This window comes from Rutidosis leptorrhynchoides, chromosome 8 (assembly GCF_046630445.1).
Source record: "Rutidosis leptorrhynchoides isolate AG116_Rl617_1_P2 chromosome 8, CSIRO_AGI_Rlap_v1, whole genome shotgun sequence".
NCBI classification, from domain to species: Eukaryota; Viridiplantae; Streptophyta; class Magnoliopsida; order Asterales; family Asteraceae; genus Rutidosis; species Rutidosis leptorrhynchoides.
Window position 1 is genome coordinate 194,630,881 of NC_092340.1, and position 20,108 is coordinate 194,650,988.

The window sequence follows — 20,108 nt, forward strand, 5'->3', positions numbered from 1 at the left end:
GAAAAGGAAAAAACTCAACCATACGAATTTCATAGATTGGTGTCGCAATCTAAGAATTGTCCTCAAGCTTGAAGATAGAGCGTATGTGTTGGAAGACCCATTCCTGATCAACCCGAGGAGGATAATGTCGAGGGTATGGCATATTGGGAGAAATATTGCGCCGATTTGGTGCAAGTTTCTTGCCTTATGTTTGGGACCATGATCTCCGAACTCCAAAAGGACTTTGAGTATCATGGAGCGTACGAGATGATCACTCAGTTGAAGGAGATGTTCCTTCAAAAAGTTCGTATTGAGTGCTTCGAAACGGTTCGAGCACTTCATGCTTGTCGAATGGATGACTCCCAATTCGTCTCATCCTATGTTCTTAAGATGAAAAGCCTAATTGATCGATTACACCATCTAAACTGTAACGTGTCTAATGAATTAGCCACGGACCTCATCCTCAAATCTTTGTCAATAAGGTTTGACACATTCATTTTGAATTACAACATGAATGGTTGGGATAAGAGCATTGATGAATTGCATGCCATACTTAGGACGGCTAAATTTAAGCATGGGAAAATGGGCTTCACCCGTGCTTATGATCAAAGAAGGTGGGTCCAAGAATGATTCCACTTCTAAGCTAAAAGGGGCTAAGAAGAAAGGTCCCGCCTACCATGGCAAGGGTAAGGGAAAGGGGAAGATAGTTACCCCAACCAACAAAAATAAAAAGCAAAAGGTTGCCGGACAAGCAAACCCCAAGGAAGATCCGTGCTTTGGTTGCGGTGAAATGAGTCACTGGAAATGCAACTGCCCGATCTACCTAAAGGAGTTGAAAGAAAAGAGGGATGCAGGGCAAACCTCAGGTAATGTATATATGGTATACGTTGAGCTTAGTATTACTTCTTCTAATACATGGGTATTAGATACAAGATGTGGAACTCATATTTGCAATTCTTTGCAGGGGTTCAAAAGAAGTAAACAAGATGCAGGAACATCGAGTCTCTTCATGGGAAATGGTGTAAAGGTGCACGTAGAAGCTCAAGGAGACTTTATTTTGAAGCTACAAACTGGTTTGGAGCTTAATTTGAAAAATGTTTTGTATGCACCTGATTTGACTCGAAACATTATTTCTGTATCTCGTTTAAGACAATTTGGTTTTAATCTTAATTTTATTAATGATGATATCCATGTTTCTTTAGATAATGTGTTCTATTTTAAGGCTTCACCTTTGAATGGCATTTATGAATTGGTTGATGATGACTCATCACACAATAGCTCAATATTTCATGCAAACACCAAGAAACTCAAAAGAGATTTGAGTGATTCGTACTTATGGCATTGTCACCTTAGTCACATAAACAAAAATCGAATACATACACTTTAAAAGAATGGTCTTTTGAAATCAAATGAGCTAGAGACGTTTGATGTATGTGAATCTTGTTTACAAGGCAAAATGACTAAAGCACCTTTCAAAGGGACCTATGAAAGGGCTAAAGACTTATTGGGATTAATACATTCGGATGTATGTGGATCCTTTAAGCCCATGACTAGGAATGGTGAAAAATACTTTATTACTTTCATTGATGACTTCAGTCATTTCGGATATGTCTACTTGTTGAGACACAAGGATGAAACTTTTGAAGCATTCAAAGAATATCAAAATGAAGTACAAAATCAACTTAACAAGATAATCAAGGTACTTCGTACCGATAGGGTAGGTGAATACCTAAGCGATGCCTTCCAGGATCATCTTAAAAGTTGTGGGATTATCTCGCAACTTACTCCACCCGGGACACCCAGCTTAATGGAGTATCCGAAAGGAGGAACCGAACCCTAATGGATGTGGTTTGATCTATGATGACTAGAAGCTCGTTACCTCTATCATTTTGGGGTTATTGTCTTGCTCCGCGGCTCGTATTCTAAATATGGCTCTAACCAAGAAAGTGGAACGAATACCTCATGAGATATGGTTTGGAAAACCTCCATCTCTATCATACTTAAAGGTATGGGGATGTGAAGCTTATCCTAAGCGCTTCGTTGCTAATAAGCTAAATGCTCGATCCACGAAGTGTATTTTCATAGGATATCCCAAGGATGATATGGGATATTATTTCTATGATCCATCCGAGCAAAATGTATTTATTGATCGGAAGGCGGAATTCCTTGAAACTAAGTTCCTAATGGAAGGTAATAGTGAAAGGAAGATAGATCTTGAAGAGGTTCAAGATCAAGTAGATGATACACAATTGGTTGACACTAGCACTCAACATGAAAATGTTGAGAATGATCAAATGAATCATCAAAGTATACAAAACGTTCGTAGATATGGTAGGATTAGTAATTCTCCTGAGAGATATGGGTATCTCATGGATGATTGCTATGTGGTTGATTTGGATGAACCAACCAACTATCAAGATGCTTTATCAAGGATTGATAAAGATAAATGGCAGAAATCCATGAACGCTGAGACGCAATCCATGTATGACAACCATGTTTGGGAACTGGTTGTACAACCTACTGGCTCCAGGTTAATTGATTGTAAATGGCTTTTCAAAAGGAAAACTGACATACATGGAAACTTGGATACATATAAAGCTAGACTTGTAGCAAAAGGTTTCACTCAAACTCAATGGGTTGACTATGATGAAACTTTTTCACCCGTAACAATGCTAAAGTCTATAAGGATAGTATTTGCCATTGCTGCTCATTATGATTATGAGATATGGCAAATGGATGTCAAGACCGCTTTTCTAAATGGACATCTTGAGGAAGATGTCTATATGGTTCAGCCTGAAGGTTTTTTTGATCCGAAATATCCTAACAAAGTATGCAAGTTAAAGAAGTCAATCTACAGATTGAAACAGGCGTCTAGAATATGGAATCATTGTTTTGATGAGGAGGCCAAGAAATTTGGCTTCATTAAAAATGGTGATCAAGCTTGTGTATACAAGAAAACTAGTGGGAGTACTATCATGTTCCTTGTACTATATGTGGATGATATATTATTATTTGGAAATGATATTCCCACGATACAAGTTGTTAAAACTTGGCTAAGTAGATGCTTCTCCATTAAGGATCTTGGAGAAGCATAATATGTTTTGGGGATTGGGATCTACAGGGATATATCCAATAAATTGATAGGTTTGAATCAAAGTGCATACATTGAAAAGGTCTTGAAAAGGTTCAAGATGGAGAACTCTAAGAAAGGTTTGGTACCTATTCAAAGAGGGACGTTTCTCAGTTCATCTCAGTGCCCTACAACGAAAGATGAACAAGAGAGAATGAAGAAAATCCCGTACGCATCTGCTATTGGGTCAATCATGTATGAAATGATACGCACTAGACCGGATGTGTCATGCGCTCTTAGCTTGACAAGTAGATACCATAATAACCCAGGAAATAGTCATTGGATTGCGGTTAAAAGTATATTGAAATACCTTAGGAGGACTAAGGATATGTTTCTTATATACGGGTCTGGTGAGGAAGAACTCGCAGTAAAAGGTTATGTGGACGCGAGTTTCCAAATTGATCGAGATGATTCTCGATCACAATCCGGTTACGTCTTCATGTTAAATGGAGGTGCGGTCTCTTGGAAGAGTTCAAAACAAGATGTTGTTGCATTATCCACTACAGAGTCAGAGTACATTGCCGCCTCTTTGGCAGCTCAGGAAGCTGTATGGATGAAGAAATTCATCGATGACTTAGGAGTAGTCCCTTCCATTCAGGACCCTCTTGAGATCTTTTGTGACAATGAGGGTGTGATTGCTCAAATCAAGGAACCTCGTGCTCACCAAAAGACCCGTCACATTGAGCGGAGATTCAACTACATAAGGGATGAAGTTGAAAAAGGAAAGATATGTATTCGCAAAGTTCACATAGATCTTAATATAGTGGATCCACTCACGAAGCTCTTACATGGAGCAACACATGAGGGGCATGTTTGTGTATTAGGGCTTCGATATTCTAGTGATTGGTCATGATCTGTTTTAATTATTGTAACAGAACGAAGTTGTTCAAACTCATTAATATAATTATGGTGTTAATTTATTAATTTTGAGTCAAGTTCCTATTTTTCATATTTTATCCATGAATAAGCTATTATTCTAAATTCCGTAGTTGATCACATTTGTGGGAATAAGTGTGAGGTTTAGACTATTATGAACTTGGATTGGTATACATTCACAGGCTGAATGTGGGGAAAGGTTGCAACCAAAGTTCATAGATATTTGTGGGATACAAATATTGGAAGACCCGCTCTCAAGGTTTACTGAATGGAGCCTTTGTGGTTGATCACATATAATCTTGAGTAAAGGCGAACATCATTGTATCCTCTGACTTGAGATACATATTGGGTTCGGATATTCACTAAGTATTGTTCTTTGATTCTTTCCTTCGCTATTCTGAAATATGGTAGTTCATACGGAAGAGGTCAGGTATGATACAAAGTATATATCTGGGACGTATGTAGTTAAGATGAAATTTGTCCCTCTTATTCGTTGAGAGTCAGATGTCTAAGGCCTGATAAAGTTAAATCTAGAAAAGAGTGATCACTCTGTATCTCTTGGATTTAACATGACATCTAGGACGAAAGGATATAATGAAAGATTAATCTAGTCATATTCGAGATGGGAACTCGAAAGGGATGATGTTATTGAATGGCACAAAATCATAACATATTAGGGGTGATGGACGGTCGTTAGGTGGTATCCATCACTTGCATTAATTTCTTATGTTTCTCGTGCAAGTGGGAGATTGAAGGTATTTTGCATGCCCGAGAGACATATTGAATTAATGTGGCTAATGTGTTTTGATCCAAGTCGGGTCATACCCAATAACAAGCTTACCGACACCTTATTCGTATTTGATCTTAGGGATTGGATTGTTGATTAAATTACGCGACACTTGGATTTTGAGAAAAATGGTTTTCTAAAATAATATCACTTGATGTGTATATAAATTATTGAATATTGAATAATTTATATAATATGGATTTAATTATTTATAGGTTAAATAATTAATTTAGTTATGTTACATTTTATAAAATTGGTTTTATAAATAATGTATACATAACAAATAATATGCAAGTTTATAAAATGTATTTTATAAAAACTAGTTTTATAAAACTATTTTATAAAAGAAATGGAAGTGGCATTGGAGTCCATGTAAGCATGCCATTTGACTAGCCATTTGTATGGTTACTTCCATTTTCAAGGAGCATATTAACCAAGACTTGTTGGAGACCATAGACACATGCAAACATATCAAGTAAAGTGCAAAAAAAAATTCTGCTCCTCCTTGTTTTGCTGCTGGCCGAAATATTTTGTCACAAAAGGAGGGTGTTCTAGTTATTTTGCAAGTATATTCAAGTGTCTAAAATCCTAACTAAACAAAGGTGGTGTTAATGCACAAAAGGCTTGTGGGTATTACTCTCTTGAGGCTTCAAGTTAGAAGTTATTATTCCATCATCTTCATCATCTTCTTGCTCATCTAAAACAGCCCTCAATTAACTTGAGGAGGTATATACTTTCTTCCTTTCTTGTTAAATGTAAGCATATGTTCAAGATTTGATATTAACATGGGATTAAACAAAATGGCTAAACATATAAACATGATTTTAATATTATGCTTCCGCTTACTATAACTCTCATAAAATTGGTTTTGTGATTATGTAAATTTTATGAACATGTTGTTATGAAACTTGTTAAATCCCATCACAACTAGTTCTTATTGTGCTGGGTTCGGAAGAGGTATCCCTACTGCCTCAAGATATGTATGCATTCTAGCATCTAAGGGATTAGCTAACCTCACCAACTAATCTGGTATTAGTGCCGTGAATTCATTGTCAGATAGCACCAGAGTGTTCATCTTTACCTTCGCAAATCTCACTATCTGCATACCCTGAGTATCTGGAACAGGAATATTGGCATTTCTGCAAGTGGTTATTGAATCATGAATAAAGATACAGAAAAACCTTTCACAAGGAATGTATGAATTCCTTGTTTTATCCACTTGTGCCTGAACCAGGTCCCATAGAATTTCAGCATAATCTGGATTCTCTACTCTGGTAAATGAGTAGAACAGCCTCAGCATCAGGATAGTTAAGCTGTCAGATTCACTGCGTGTCATCAGAAGACACCTATTTATGATCGAGAAGATCACATACCACCTGAAGTGTAAATACTTCTTTTGAAACTTAGCAGGTGTAATAGAAGTATCCCCACTATATCCCAGCTGGAAGATTGAGTTCATCATTTGCTGAGTAAGAAGGGAATGCTGGAGCATTGTTCATAAGAGGAAGCTGAAATATCCTTCGGAAGTCTGCCTTGGTGATTCTCCTTAAACCATTTACCCCTCTTAATTCAAACTCAAATCTAGCAGGTTCTCCTTGTGGATTTGCAGCAGTAGGTTGTGTAGCCTCAACAAACTTGATTGTTCTGTTCAGAAGTCTCAAATCTGCCTTAGGTACACTGACAGTGTTGCTCAAAGCACCCTATAATTAATGCCTCTCCAGAATAGGAAGCCAGTAATTGTTGGGTATGTTGGTCTCAGTGTTAATAAAGTAATTGTTCGCCATTTGGCTGTTTAATAAGAATAGAAGACCACAATATGTTATCATAAAGCACGAATCTCTATTCCTCTTTTCTTTGAATTCCTTTATATTTTTCATTTTATAATTTTTATGGATTTTATAAGTTATAAAAATAATTTATTCCAAATATTTACAAGTATATGACAATCATGAAGTTCAAACTAAGCATTATAAGTTTCAAACATTTCAAACATCAACATGATTAATCAAATGAAATAACCAAGAATCCAAAAACACTTAGTCATTTTTCAAAAAATTATGCGCAAATTCAGTAACCATGAAATTTCTCATATTTGGTTATCAAATGTACTTTTCTTTACACACAGATGAACTAGATCAAGCATGAAAGATTTTCAAATTCAAAACATGAAGTTTTTAATTTACCAAAAATCAGACTCAGTATCAAGACCTAATATCAGATTCGGTAACTTAAAATTTCACATATTATATCCTTAACATGCATTTCTAGTCATATAACTCTCATGTTCTTAACCAGAATCAAATTTAGGTAAAAAATAATCAGATAAACAAGTTATCATGTTGAACAGACTCGGTAACTGTAGCATAAACACATTTGGTATTTACTGAATCCATTAAACACGAATTAATCATGCAATCTGAGTCATTTCTATGATATATCAACATATCAAACATCGAATAGACTTTATCTCACAACAATCAACCAAAGAATCTGATTTAATCTAGGAATTAAAGTTTCAAACCAGATTCAGTTTTTCAGTGATTTTACAAATTAAAGGTCTAATTCATGTAATTTGTGACCTTTTCTGGTTTATCTACATTCATTCAACTCACATCTACATTCATTCAACTCACATCTGTAAATTGTATTACATAAACTTGATTAAAAGAATGATTTACCAAAGATTTGAAGTTTAGAGGGAACGGATTCGGTAGATTAGGCTCAGACTCGGTAAATTAGGCAGACTCGGTATATGATTTATGAAAATGTAAGAGTTTTGAATTTGACTCTTATATTTATATATACCAAATTTGAGTCAAATATGGGCTTTACCGAATGGCCCTTACATACCGAATGTCAGTTCAATTAAAATTTTTATTCAATTTGACTTCAAACTTTGAAAAATCAATATCAGTAACTTCACAAGCTTATTATCCTTCCATTAATCTTCAAGATTGAGTGAATTTTGAACATTTTGAGACTTACCGAATCTGCACTAGTTGGTTGTCAGATTCGGTATGATGCTAAAAATAGTATTTATTCAAGAAAAATTCAAATCTTGTTGGATTTTAAGCATTTTAAATTTTTATGAATTTTATAAAATGAAGATTTGTACTTATAAAACTTTGAAATATGTATAAAGTACAAATCTTCAGTGATACTAATTGACAAAACGGGTTGCATACTGAGATGTATACAAGCCAAAGTGAATATTATCAATTTAAAACACAAGTTTTTATGAATTCGTTTTTGAAAATCAATTTTCTTTTTCATTTTCTCCCTTTTTCCCCTCAAAATGTGATATACAATCAAGTAAATCACCATTTTTATCATTCCCTAAGAAAATTTAATAACTCCCTCTTGAAATAAGATATTAATCAGTTACCACCCCCTATCATAACAATTGAAATATAAGCACAAGGAGTTAACATGAGAGCAAAAGCTCCCTATAGAAAGATAGTATCTAAAGCATTCAGTTGCTCCCCCTAAATAGAATATACTCCCTTTAAACACAAGATCTCAGAAATAAGTTCACATAGAACTAAGGAAATTAAGCACTATACTCTACCATGCCTATTTGTTGAATCAAGAACTTTAGCCTAACTTCATCTAAAGGTTTAGTGAACATGTCGGCTAATTGCACTTTTGTAGGCACGAAGTATAATTCTACATCTCCATTTTCTACATGGTCCTTAATAAAGTGATAACGAATATCTATGTGTTTAGTCTTAGAATGCTGGACCGGGTTGCTAGTAATTGCAATTGCACTTTGTGAATCACAGTATATCAGGGTCTTAGTGATCTTAAAGCCATAATCTAATAGTTGACTTTGTATCCACAAAACTTGAGAACAACAGTGAGCTGCAATAATGTACTCAAATTCAGCTGTTGATAATGACACACAGTTTTGTTTCTTGGATGACCAACCAACTAACCTATTCCCCAACATCTGAATTGATCCAGAGGTGCTTTTCCTATCAACATGGCAATCGCCATAATCCGCATCCGTATAAGCAGTTAGACTAAAATCAGATCTATGAGGATACCAGATTCTAAGGTTATGTGTACCTTTAATGTACTGAAAAATTCTAACCACCGCTTTGGAGTGCAATGTACGGTCTACTCGCAGTCAAATACATGAGTGAGCTAACCATGCTACGATAAAGCGTTATATCAAAGGGTTCTCCATTTTTATCAGTGTTTAACAAAGTCCTCATTGGGGTTGACATTGTTCTCAAACCAGTCATTTTAAAATGTTTTAGCGTGTCATTAATGTATTTTGTGTGAGTGATAAAAATTCCATTTGGTAATTGCTTGACTTGTAACCTCAAGAAGAAATTGAGCTGGTCAAGCATGCTCATTTCAAATTCATTGGCCATAAGGTCACCAAATTCTTTTCATAAGGCCGGGGAAGTGGAATCAAAGATTATATCATCAACGTAAAGTTGAACCAAGAGAATGTGACCGTGGTTTTTACGGATGAAGAGCGTTGTATCAGTTATTCCACGAGAGAAGCCATTTTCCAGCAAATACTTTGTCAAGGTCTCGTACCATGCACGCGGTGCTTGCTTTAGACCATAGAAAGCTTTCTCTAAGTCGTAGACGTGGTTCGGATGAATAGGATCGACAAAGCCTTCTGGTTGATCAACGTAAACTTCCTCTTGAATATTACCATTCAAAAAAGCAGTTTTGACATCCATTTGAAACACCGAGAACTTCATATGAGAAGCATAAGCAAGAAAAAGACGAATAGCCTCAATCCTTGCAACCAGAGCAAATGTCTCATCGTAGTCAATACCCTCTTGTCATCAGTATCCTTTGGACATAAGACGTGCATTATTTCTAACCACAACCCTATCAGAATCTTTCTTGTTCTTGAAAATCCACTTAACCCCGATTAGTTGTTGACCCGCTGGTTTTGGAACTAATCGCCATATTTTCAAACGTTCAAATTGACCTATCTCTTCTTGCATTGCTCTAACCCAGTTTGGATCTAGTAAAGCTTGAGCAACCGAAGTTGGTTCAATCTTACTAAGAAAGGCAGTATATAAACACATATTCCGAGTAGCCCTTCGAGTTGAAACTGGAGCAGTAGCATCACCAATAATAAGATCAATTGGGTGACTTTTAGTCCACTAGTTGATATGTGAAAGAGGTCCTACATCAGTGGTATCTAGTAAAACATCAACCGTTGTTGACGTTGAGCCATGATCCTCTTGTTCTGATGTAACAATGTCTAATGGGTATGTTTGAGTTTCTGGAGAAACAACTGGAATAGAATCGAGTGATGTATCTTGAATTGGTTCAAGAGTATCATCAGGGGGTGGGAGGGAGGATGAAGAAGCAACATGTGAATCAGTTAGTGTTTAATCTTCATCATAGAGACTTGGTTGTGCCTCCACAATAATTGATTGTGTTGGTGTTTTTGGTACAGCATGATCATTTGACATCCGTTGAGAAGAATAAAGACTATCTAACAAGATATTCAGTTCCTCTGCAGTGACCGTATGAACACCCTTCTTCGAGAAAATTGAGTTTTGTGGAGAAGAAGTAGTAGCCAGGTTAGGATTGGGTTTTGAACTGAGTTTTTCAAAAGCCATTCCCGATAACTCATCAAAACGAACATTAATGCTTTCCCTGATTGTTTTTGTCCGTTTGTGATAGACACGATAAGCAACTTTGTTTGACAAGTAACTGAGAAATATGGCCTGATTGCCATGAGCATCAAACTTTCTGAGGCTGTCAAAGTCGTTAAGAACATAGCTATATAACCAAAGACACGGAAATATTTAACGTTCGGGCGTCTACCATATAGCAACTCATAAGGAGTTTTATCAAAACGTTTGTTTATGATACAATGATTTTGGGTATAACATGCAGTTGAAATGGCCTCCCCCACATTTTTGGAGGTAGTTTGAAGTAGGCAAGCATTGTTCGAGCTGCCTCGCATAACATACGATTACATCATTCGACCACTCCATTCTGTTGGGGGTTCTTGCAGTAGAGAACTGATGTTCAACGCCTTGGTCTTTCAAATAACTATCAAGCAGGTCATTCTTAAATTCCATACCATTATTAGTTTTGATGCTCTTAACATGTTTGTTAAATGACCGTTGAGTTTTCTTGATAACTCAATGATAATGGCGGGGGTTTCTAATTTGGTCCATAAAAGAAAAATCCATGTAAATCGGGTATAGTCATCAGTAATGACAAACACATGTTTCAGGCCACCGAGGCTGGAAACCCTCATGGGTCCACATAAGTCGATATGCAATAATTGCAAAGACGTTGAAGTACTTGGGACTTGCTTAAGCGGATGATTAGTCCATTTCAGTTTACCCATTGCCCATGATGGACACACATGATGCTTATGATATTGAAAGCTAGGAATACCATTAATCAGGTCTTTAGAGACCAATCGATTGATTCCCTTGAAATTCAAGTGTGACATCTGGTGATGCCATAACCACTAATTTTCTTTTGTGGAACGAGTAACCAAACACAAGTTTCCATGTGTTGGTGCATCATTGAGGTCAATAGTGTATAGTGAAGCACAACGTTTACCAACAAGGACATCATTTCCATCGGTGGATTTCACCGAGCATTGACGACATTTGAATAGAACTTTGAGATCTCTGTCATAAAATTGGCTGACACTAAACAAACTACAACCCAGACCTTCAACATACGAGACCCGTTTGATTGTTATGCCATTTTTAACATAATCTCCATAACCCATTATCGCCGCAATCTCATCATTTCTAAATGTAACCGTTCCTAGGAATTTGTCAATGAAATTGACAAGCAAGGATTTATCGCCCATCATGTGTTAAGAACAACCGGAGTCGATATACCACATACAGACGTTGATACCCTGTAAACGTTAATTTTCCTAGAGTTTAGGTACCCAAAGTTTCTTGGGTCCTCTACCGTTAATACCAGCAAAAAACTTTGGATCACAAATAAATGTATCACGTAATGCATCATGCAATTTAGACGTTAAAGCATCATTTAGAAGCACATTTCATGAAGCGTCATAAGCAATCTCAAGTTTTACATGATCATTAGAAGTCTTAACACAAAACTTATTCCAAGTAGATGTTTTGTTCACAGAATAAAACTGAAATACATGTGATGACTTCCTAGGTCGACTAGCAGATTTCTTGTTTTGGTTTTCTACTTTCTTAGAATTTGACTTAGGAAGCCATACAGACTTGTAAATCAAGTTTGGATTATAACCTGTGACACGAAAAACACCTTTGTTAGTGAGATGTCCAAACTTATTAGTTGACATTTGAGTAGATTGACTTTGCAAAATTTCCATTTTGATTTACATTCCTTTGCATCATACTCACTCAAATCAAATTTTGGACTCGTGTGTTGTTTTGAAGACTTCACTGGTTTCTTTAAAAGACTTTCCTCTGTATGTTTTGACATGAACATCATAGGAAGTTTTTTAGTAGAACAAGAACCATCTGGATGATGAACCTTCTTAACAATAAATTGCTCTGAGGGTGTGACATTTGAAACACTTATCTCAATTTGAGAACGTAAAGGATTTTTAAGAATGGTAATGCGTTTAGAAGCATTAGATTGTATTTTCCCCTTAACCTTCTATTCAATCCTTCAAGCACACTTAGAAACGTTATTCAAACAAGTAGAAGTCATTTGTGGTGTGTGTGCTTGTAAAGAATCATGCTTTTGTGTGTTCGTGTGTCGTAGTAGAACTATCTTACGATTGAAGCTTTGAATCTCAAGACACAAGTCCTCAACAGAAACTACAACTTCACCTTCCCTAAAGGTATAAGTACATTATTTTCTAGGAAGTAGTGGAAATTTATCACACATCTTAAGCATTTGAGTCAAAGATTGACATCTAAGTTGACATCTAAGTTGCAAGTCAACATTTTCTTTTTCAAGTTTATCAACTAGATGATTCAAATCTATCTTTTCAAGCTTCATTTCATCTGGTTCTACCTTAGGTTTAACTTTTGGTTATACCTTAGGTTCTACCTTTCGATCTAAATCCTTGTGACCTAGTGATTTTGACTTTGCAAGTTTCAACTTGTTTTCTATCTTGTCTAATTTAGTTGCAAACTTGTTGGTTAAGTCATTTAATTCGTGTGTTAGGTCTTCACCGATTTTAATGTTAGAAATAGGACATGCATTTAAGGCCGGTAGAGTTGGTTTTACTTCAATAGCAAGAGGCACACTAGAACTAGGATTGCCAAAAAAACTTCATTTTCTAGCATTAAGATGTATTTCTCTAGCATGAGTGTAGGAATGTAAACCAATCTACGTGAAGGCACATAATCAGCATTTTGCATATTCAGTTCATGTTCAACTAGTACATGTAAGAAACTAGGATGTGATTTACCCAATTTAGCATTAACCTTTTGATGTTATGCGAGGTGTATATGAAATAGTTTTATTTTTATAACGAAATACTATTAAATATGATATAATTTTACACAAGATATTTATTTATTTATAGAATGGATATACCTAAACCTTGCTACAACACTTATAGGCAGTGTACCTAATCGTACAGTAGTGTAGTTTTTAGTAAGTCCGGTTCGTTCCACAGGGAAAATCTTTTAAACAAAGCTTAACGCTATATTAGTTTTAATTTATAAAAATACAAATATATATAAGTAATATTATTATTATAAAGGGGGGTTTTTACCGTTTAATGACCGGTTTGTCGATTTTTAAAACTTTAGTCGCAGTTAAAACCTAATGTAAAATATTAAAATTAAATACAACTTAATTTAAAGCGTAAAGTAAATAACGATAATGAAATTGCGAAAATAAAAGTGCGATAAAATAAACTTACGATAATTAAAAAGTACGATAATTAAAAGTGCAATTAAATACAATAACAATAAATAAAAATTCGATAATTAGAAGTGCAATTAAATATGAAAATAAAGGAATTATGCTTATTTAAACTTCCGTAATCATGATGTTTGACGTGTTGATTTAAGTTTATTCCCATGGGTTAATTGTCCTTTGTCCTGGATTATTCAATATGTCCATCTGGTTTTTGTACATAACAGTCCATCAGTCATAAATATAAAGTGCGAGTATCCTCGTCAAATTATCCTTATACCTGAAGTCAAATATTCCAATTAATTGGGGACTTAAACTGTAACAAGGTCTTAATACTTTGTTTAATAATTACACCAGGATATCGACTGCGTGTAATCCAAGGTTTTAATATTTTTTTATCAATTATGCCAAGTGTCCTTGTACATAATTTCACCCCTGTTTTAATAAGTCCATAGACTATTAATCCATTCCCGTGTCCGGTTAAATGAACGATTATTCGTACACATAAATACCCCGCCCATCGTGTCCGATCGAGTATATATGGTTATTTATAGGGACGTCCAATTGTAAATCTTTATATTAAAATTAACAAACTATCATTTAGTTAAACAAATATAAAGCCCATTAATAGCCCATAGTCTAATTTCCACAAGTGTCGTTCTTTTGTCCAAACCCCAATTATGGTACAAAGCCCAATTACCCAATTTTAGTAATTAGCCCAACATCATGATTACTTCGTTTTAAATAAGCATAATAATAACTTAGCTACGAGACATTAATGTAAAAAGGTTGAACATAACTTACAATGATTAAAAATAGCGTAGCGTTACACGGACAGAATTTCGACTTACACCCTTACAATATGCGCTAACATAGCCTTATTATTAGAAATTAAAATTAAAATTATAATATATATATATATATATATATATATATATATATATATATATATATATATATATATATATATCGTATGTGAGATAGAGAGATGGATATATCATATATGGTGCACCAAAGCTCGATTTTTATAGGCATGTGAACTGGAAAAGAGCCTCATGCGATCGCATGGAATTTGCCCTTCAAGGCCATGCGATCGCATGGCCAGCTGGAGAGGCTCACATGCCTTTGTTTTTTCTGCCGACAGTTTTTAATAATATAATATATAATATATAAATAATTATAAGAATTATTTAAATATTATATTATATTTATGTGCATAGTTGACTTGTAATTTTTAGTCCGTTGCGTCGAGCGTTGAGAGTTGACTCTGGTCCCGGTTCTGGATTTTCGAACGTCCTTGCATACAATTTAATATCTTGTATTTTGCGTTTTGAATCTTGTACTCTTGTAATTTTGAGACATTTCTTATCAATAATTGGAACCTCTTTGATTGTACTTTGTACTCTTGAGCTTTTTGGTCGTTTGCGTCTTCAATTCGTCGAATCTGTCTTTTGTCTTCACCTTTTATTATTTAAACGAATATCACATGTAAATAGAATAATTGCAACTAAAAGCTTGTCTTTCTTGAGGGATAATGCTATGAAATATATGTTCGTTTTTAGCATTATCAAATATTCCCACACTTGAGCGTTGCTTGTCCTCAAGCAATATAGTCTTGAAATACTAGAATCACTTCTTTATTCTTCACACTTTGTACATCAGTGATTTCTTTACGGCGGTATAAACAATGGTAGTAATGATGTGGTTTACAGTCCCACATGACTATAAAATTTAGATCCTTTAAGGAAATTGGATCTTTATGAAAACATTTGATTTTTTGAAAATTAAATCTAGCTTTTACCCTAGATAAGTTTTCCGGAATAACCCTTCACCGGTGTTTGCAAATTCTTTTTGTGGGTTTGGTGGGTTTCAGATTTGAAAACTTTAGCTCAAAACTTGTGATTTTGTGTCACCCACTTGCTAACCTTGTATTGGGAAAGCAACACGTCCAGTATACTTGCTCCGTATATTACCTTTCGATAAACTACCATCCGGTTGTAAAGGAAAGCGTTGAACAAGCAACTGTTAAGGCAATGTCCCCTGACATGCTTTTAATTATGGTCTATAACGTGTTGGACGCAATTACTATCCTTTGTAGGAGCAATAATAAAGCTCACCCTTATAATTTTTCAGTCTGGCACAAGGTCCTGTCTTCGACCATGCTATGCAACCACCGTTCTTACGGTTGACACCCGATTTGGTTCAGGTGACCTAATGAATTTCAGGTGAATTCCTAGGATTTTACGTTCAATGGTAATGAACGCATTGAAAATGGGTTTTCAGAAAACAAATCGGTTTGTAATTTTGATCAAAATATTTTCTCGTTCAAGCTCGAGTTTAGATATCATTGAATTCCATGAGTTTGTAATTCTCAATCTTTAAGGTCAATCTCTAGGATTGAGTAATATCAGTCTTAAAAGCTGATTTTTGATCTTTAATGAGATTATCCTTTCTGGGGATCTGATTCATTAGTCTTATCAAGCTAATTTGCACGGTGTCCTCCCCATTTTACAAGACAGATCCTCTCATGGTTAGGATAAGTCTGACCACTTGGCGACCCTGTTTGATGCTGAGGTCCGTGGATTTTCTGCTGATTTTAGTGATGACTTTTCTAGATTTTTCGTCAACCTACCGCTGGTCTGAACGACAACTTCATGACCTAAATCAAGAAGCGCGTTTCTTTTTCGGAAGACTTTACTTCCTTTTAATGATGGAATTGATTCATCGTGTAGATCCATCTTTCTTACAGTAAATCGGGTAAAACTGTTTAGTTTAGTCCAAAGCAAAAATATCTTCAATTATTTGTTACAAAAATATGTGACATATGTTTAAGATAACTTGGTAAATTTTCCCACACTTGGCTTTTATTTTCCTTTTTATTGTCCTCTATTCTATTTTAAATGAATTTTAACATTTTGGTTTGTTTCTCAATTTATGTCCTTTCCGAGGTAACAATAATTTCGGTGTTAACACCTAGTTTTATCGTTCATAAATATGTATAAATATGATTTTGAATTCATTAAATTGAAAATTTTGAAAATTTTTACTAGAATTGGGTAGTCAGTATATAAGACTAGGGCTATTCTTTATTATCAGAGAGCACTAGATTCTAATATAACTACTACGTTACTAGTATTTTTAATGGTAACCAAGTGTTTAAGTTAAAAATTTTAAAAATCCGAAAGAATTTAACCCCTTCCCACACTTAAGATCTTGCAATGCCCTCATTTGCAAGAAATCAGTAACAATTTAAATTATTGAGGGTGATTAGCGTAGAAATGATTAAATTTTACCAAAGTTTCCAAACATATTGGCGTTTGTTTGCTGAATGATAAATGGTGCATATCATTTGTTCATTCCATCTTGTTGTTACATCACATTTATTTTTCATCTTGTCATCAAAAGTACTAGCTTTTGCTGAACTTAATGCCAGTCTTTGAAAATGCGCTGTTTTACCCTGTTTTGTACAATCGACAAAATACATACATACAAATATAAACATGCATGGTAATTTGAAATGGGACTTAATATCCCACTTTCAAATCCTAAATGTGAAATATTAGTACACAATAATAATAAAAATGATAAAAATTACATAAATATATCCAATAACATAAGTTTAAACATGAATAAGTAAAAAGATAAAAACATAAAAATCATAAAAATAACCAAATGGAACCAAATCAGTCTGGATAGGGGTTCCAGTTCATCTCGTCAGGCGGGTTCCATTGTTGGTTATAGGTGTTCTGATAGGCTTGGTTATAGTCATACCGGTTAAAGGGTGGTCGGATCTCGGGGCTGTATGGCAGAAAATAAGCAGGTCGAGTAGGCACGTAATTATTTGGTACTTGATATGATAGCTGGCTCATGATTTGGTGCTGATGAACTAACCAGCTATCGTGTTGGCGTCGCCTATAATCCTCGTATACTCGCTCGGAGTTCCACTGATCGTACATACTATGTCTGGCTGCGCTCGTCATTGCTTCCTCATCTATACGAACGTGTACGTCAAGAATAGCATCTCGAAAGACATCCCTAATGTCTTCAGCTTCCTCCATTTCCTCGTCTGAGCCTCTCTCTACCTGAGGATGAGGGCCCTCATAGGGTACTGCCTGGTTGCGTCTACTTTTCAATACCTTAGCACCCACATAAACTTTCAATCCTAAAGGCTCAACCTGTTCTCTACAAAGCTGTAATGGACCCCTTTGGTTCCTATCAACACCTAAATACTCTCCAATGAGAGTAACAAAAATACCTCCTCCTTTTATACTCCCGTCCTGCATTCCTTCTACCATTTTAGATAAATAAAAACCAACACAGTAAGGGATATTGACAAAGCTTCTAGGATCCCAAATACACTTTAGGTAGAATAAATCATGTAAGGTCATTTTTTCCTTATTGTGACCTCTCTGTGTAATCGAGTTAGCCAAAAATCTATGAATGATACGAAGCTTGGCTCTGTCAATATGTGTATAGGAGTGTCCTCCCGCTCGTGTAAAAACATCAAAATGTGACATACGCCTCCAAATGGAGTAAGCGTCAAAGTTGCTATCTACCCTTTCACCATAATGAATCAAATTTGTACAATCGGGTAGTAGCAACTCTCCAGGAGTATATATCTGTAAAGCCCTGGCCATGTCCAGCATGGACATTCTGTACATCCTACCGCCAAGGATAAATCTAAGAAATCTTCTATCATCTATTCTAACTATATTTGTATCAAGTGATACAGTACTCATCAACTCAACACACCATTCCTTATATACAGGCCTACGAATGGTGAAAAGACGTTCCCAATCTGTAAAAGAAGAGTTCCCGTACCTCTGAATCAGTAGCAGTCTGACTCTATTAGCTAGCTGAACTCTCTCCAAAGGATCCCAATCGATTACCCTTGGCACCTCTACATTTTTTGTTACCAATTTGAATTTGTTCCTTTGATATGTCTCGTAATCTCTCCATCTTCTATCAAATCTCAGATTAGGATGCAAAGTGTGCTCAGGAATTGTTGGGAATTCTACTGGCGGCCTCATCGGGAATACTATGAATTCATTAACAAACTGTACCGGATCATAATAAGGTACGTGTTGATCAGGCTGTTGTTGTGGTTCCTGTTGTGGTTCTTGTTCGGGTTCTAGCTCGTGTTGCATTTCTGGTTCTGGTTCTGGTGCTGGAGCAGGTCGTCTAGATGATGATGCTCCTGAACCTCCAGTATCGGCTTTCTGCAAAACACATTAAACACAAAATTTGTGCATCTAAATATGCATTAGTGTTAGCAAAATAACAACTTAAAACAATCATAATAACATGTTAAATCAAAATTTAACTTATACACATTTTCACAATTTTTACAATTCTATACTTTTTCAAATAAGCACATATGGAAATGTAGACAAAGTTCATAAGCATTTAACTCAAATAACATGTCAAAATAGTCATTACTAACAATTAAACAAGTCTCAAATGGCAATTATATCAAATTAATCAAGTTCATGAATTTTCGCCTAAAAAGTCCACTTTAATCTTTAAAAATCATGTTTAGGATCAATGTTTGGATCATTTAACTACCTAAACATGTTACACTACTCAATTAAGCAATAATTCATGACAAAAATCGGCCATAACCTGTTTATATCAAAAAGTCTCAAATTGCTCAAGAACACAAACCCTAGATTTCTAAAAATTTTGAAGTTTTTGGCTTCAAATCATGTTAAATAGCATCAATCTAGGTTATACATGCATAAAATACTATCAATTTGTCACTAATTACTCTAGAAATTAACAAAATTGTATTAGGTAAAATATTGGTAATTATCACAAAAACTAGTAATTTAAAGAGTTTAGGGGTGTAATTTTTACATTTTTGCTGAAGAATGAGAATCTAGGCATAATTAGAGCAAAAAATTTGACGAATTACTGTGAATTTTGGTGATTTTTGGTGATTATTTGGGAGTGTATTCGTGTATGTGTGTGTGAAGTGGGAAAGAGCAGAGCTCGCTGAGAGTTTTGTATTAGCCCTGTTTTCCAGCTCCATGCGATCGCATGGAGTTGGAGTGCAATACCCATGCGATCGCATGGGTATCCGGGAACAGTGTTTTCAGCTTTTTTTTTTTTTTATATAAAACCTTATACTTTATAAAACATAAAATTAATAAAATTTTAAAAATTTGTTTCTTTTTAGGATGAGGGCGTTTCGGATCGTTGTCCTAGTCCGTCTCTCGACAAAATTTTAAAATTTGTCAATTTAAAGCGCGGTTTTAAAAGCAAAGATTTTTGGGTTTTTTTTAATGTTTTTGGCATACTTTAATTCAATAAGATTAAAAATAATGATAATAAAAGTTCTCGTCCCTCCCTCGGGTAAAGCAATTTCGGTTCAAAGACCTAGTCTTCAACTCACGACGAATTTTAAAAATCATATTTTTAACTTAGCGAAATAAAGTAAATTTTTGTTTTTAAATTCACACCAAACTTAAATTTAAAATGCATAAAATTAAAAATTCACACCAA

At 35.1% G+C, this 20,108-nt stretch overlaps 1 protein-coding gene across 1 annotated transcript; it reads left to right on the forward strand.

Moving 5' to 3' along the window:
* Nucleotides 1-198: 198 nt before the first annotated feature.
* LOC139863992 (uncharacterized) lies at nucleotides 199-609 on the forward strand. Its single transcript, XM_071852586.1, has one exon. The coding sequence runs from the start codon at nucleotides 199-201 to the stop codon at nucleotides 607-609; it is 411 nt and encodes a 136-aa protein (XP_071708687.1).
* Nucleotides 610-20,108: the final 19,499 nt, after the last annotated feature.

Coding starts and splice junctions, on each gene's coding strand:
- LOC139863992 (XM_071852586.1), top strand. CDS start 199: ATGATCTCCGAACTCCAAAAGGACTTTGAGTATCATGGAGCGTACGAG.